The 2,682-nt window shown below is 43.7% G+C and overlaps 1 protein-coding gene across 1 annotated transcript; it reads left to right on the top strand.

The window, feature by feature from the left end:
- The first annotated feature begins 605 nt into the window (after positions 1-605).
- On the top strand, positions 606-1,977 carry neurog1 (neurogenin 1). Its single transcript, XM_067456627.1, has 2 exons — positions 606-717; positions 828-1,977. The coding sequence occupies exon 2, from the start codon at positions 838-840 to the stop codon at positions 1,459-1,461; it is 624 nt and encodes a 207-aa protein (XP_067312728.1). The 5' UTR covers positions 606-717; positions 828-837; the 3' UTR covers positions 1,462-1,977.
- The last annotated feature ends 705 nt before the right edge of the window (positions 1,978-2,682 follow it).

Genomic DNA, 2,682 nt, shown 5'->3' on the forward strand with positions numbered 1-2,682 from the left:
GGCTATACTTAAAAAAAATCCCACAATTTACAAAATTTGTAGGCTATAGTATCAAAATACATGCAAACACTAACAGTAGCACTTTTACCTTGAATGGGTGTAGAATAAAAATTAGCTGAAACGTTAAAAAAAATCACATTTATAATTTGGCATCAAACCACAATTGTGTATAAGTTTGTAAAATGTAATTTTAAAGAGTTATGATTTGCTTAGCGCACCAACTACAGCAGCAAAAATGTGGGGAAACTTGTCTTCTTGCCTCGGGCCACTTCGTGATGTCTCTTCTTTTCGATTTCCTCTAGAGATTTAAGTTAAAGTGGGCTTGGTGCGTGCTGGACAGATAGCAACAGCTCTGCTCGCGTGGCTGGGCAGCTCTCCGGCTCTCTGATTGGCCAGCGGTGATTACAGGCACGCTTCAGAGGGCGAACAAACAACAGGCATAAATTATGCTAATGAGATGGTCGTGCGGCACGGGGCAGACCTGATGCAAACCATTCATTCATCCTTCACAAAAATGCCAAAGCGAGGGGGGTATGTCCATTGTCTCATCACGGTATATAAGGTAGGTGAGGCCAGTCGTGTGCCAAGCTCACAAGCTCACACGAGCTGATTGAGGGGTAAGAGCAAGACAGACGCGTGCCTTTAACTTCAACACAAACTATCTGCAGGACTCTGCAAGACCTCAAACACCCAGTCTCATCTCCCAGCCCACATAAGGTGCGTATTTGCAGCACAAAACACACTCGATGCTGCACGCAGAGGACTTAGAATGGCTCCCCACTACTGTTTTTGGTGTATTCCTAACTTCTTTTTTTCAATTTCTCCAGGTTATCAAAAATGGAAAGTGTATACTCCGACATGGACACCTCAAGCTGCTACTCCTTTACGCACACTGATGATGAGGACTCGCGCAGCAGCATCAACCCCGCGTCCCCCGCGTCCTCCTGCGGCAAGACACCTGCGTCTCCAGCCGAGCTGCAGCAGAAAAAGAGGCGCAGGGGGCGCGCGAGGAACGAGGCCACCGTGCCCGTCGTAAAGAAGAACCGCCGGATGAAGGCCAACGACCGAGAGAGAAACAGAATGCACAATCTCAACGACGCCCTGGACGCTTTGAGAAGCGTGCTGCCTGCCTTCCCCGACGACACGAAGCTGACCAAAATCGAGACGCTGCGCTTCGCTCACAACTACATCTGGGCACTCTCGGAGACCATCCGGATCGCAGACCAGCGGCCGAACAAGACAAGAGACCCTCAGCTGCTGCTCCCCAGACTAAGCTGCATGGGAGATGCGCCCAGCCCCAGCAGTGACTCTTGCTCCTGGCAATCGGGCGCATCCTCCTCATCTTCATCCCCATCGTACTGCAATTCAGACTCGGACAGCCCCGCTGCCATGGAAGAGTTTGGATATTTGCAAACCGATGTAGTTTACAGCTACACCAACTTCGCACCTAGCATCTATTAATGTGACTAAAGCATTCTCGTGTCTGTATAGATGTAGTGTAATATCAGATGACGTTGCTGTTACTTTTCTATTAGAACCAAGAGCACAGAGACAACATTAGGTATTCACTGTTTGCCTTAATGACAGTTCGCAAATGAGAATGTTTTGTATTGTTATTTTTGTACGTTTTGTTACTGACATTGATGCTTTTCCCGATATCTTTGCACTTTTTGCATTCCTTGGAGCACGACCTTAACCTCTGTTGGAGAAAATGATAATTTAAACCAAGACAGATTGGCCTTTGCAGTCCAAGGTGAAAAGTCAATATTACAATTTGTAGAGCGATAAAGCAGAAAAACGAGCGTGAAAATTCCGTTTCAACGCCGTGACAATAGGCTGAAAGGACAAGACAAAGATCTGGCCTTATGCATTATGTATTTTGACCCGAAGAAACCTCCTCTGTCTGTCTGACTGATCCGTATAGCAGAGTACAGTTAACTAGCTCTCTTGACTGCTTTCCCACCACTTTCTTTTTGTTTATTTATTCAACCTGTTGCTTTTGTATGCTATTGTATTTTTATTGTATATAAAGAGATTTATTCTATTATGTATTTACCTCAAAATATAAATCTGGTGCAAATATGTTTGTACAAATAAATATAACGTTTTCTACAAAATATCTGTGCTTGCTTGTTTGCTTCATAATGTGACGCTAATTTGAAGCCCTGTGCATAAACAAAACAACTCATAGCAATGTCTGGCAACATAATGGGCATCATTGTGACGAGTTCAGCCATTGAAGCGTCACACTGGGTCACAGCGCGTAAAATAACGGTTATGCGGCAGGTGCATGGATATAGATCCGAGATCGTCTGCGCGTCGTCTAATCTGCCAACCAATGCACGTTTCATACACGATTGCTACTTGATGGTATCGAAACGCCCACGTGAATTTTTGTCGTTAGGATCTCAAAGATAAAAACGAAAAAGTCTCAAATAAATAAAAAAATGCAAATCTGTAGGCTTGTTAAAAATGCACGTGGTGCCTGTGTATTTTAGCCTACTCTGCATGTCATTCGGTGTAATCATAGGCTATCATGTACTAAATATACCAATTTATTTGAGTTCTGTTTGTTACAATAATTTAATTAATAAGACGAGACACGCGATGACTTTACAATTTACCAAATTTGGCCTCACTGTAGCAATAGTGTTACTATATAACGCAATAACAACTCTATTT

Source organism: Pseudorasbora parva, chromosome 11 (assembly GCF_024679245.1).
Source record: "Pseudorasbora parva isolate DD20220531a chromosome 11, ASM2467924v1, whole genome shotgun sequence".
Taxonomy (NCBI): domain Eukaryota; kingdom Metazoa; phylum Chordata; class Actinopteri; order Cypriniformes; family Gobionidae; genus Pseudorasbora; species Pseudorasbora parva.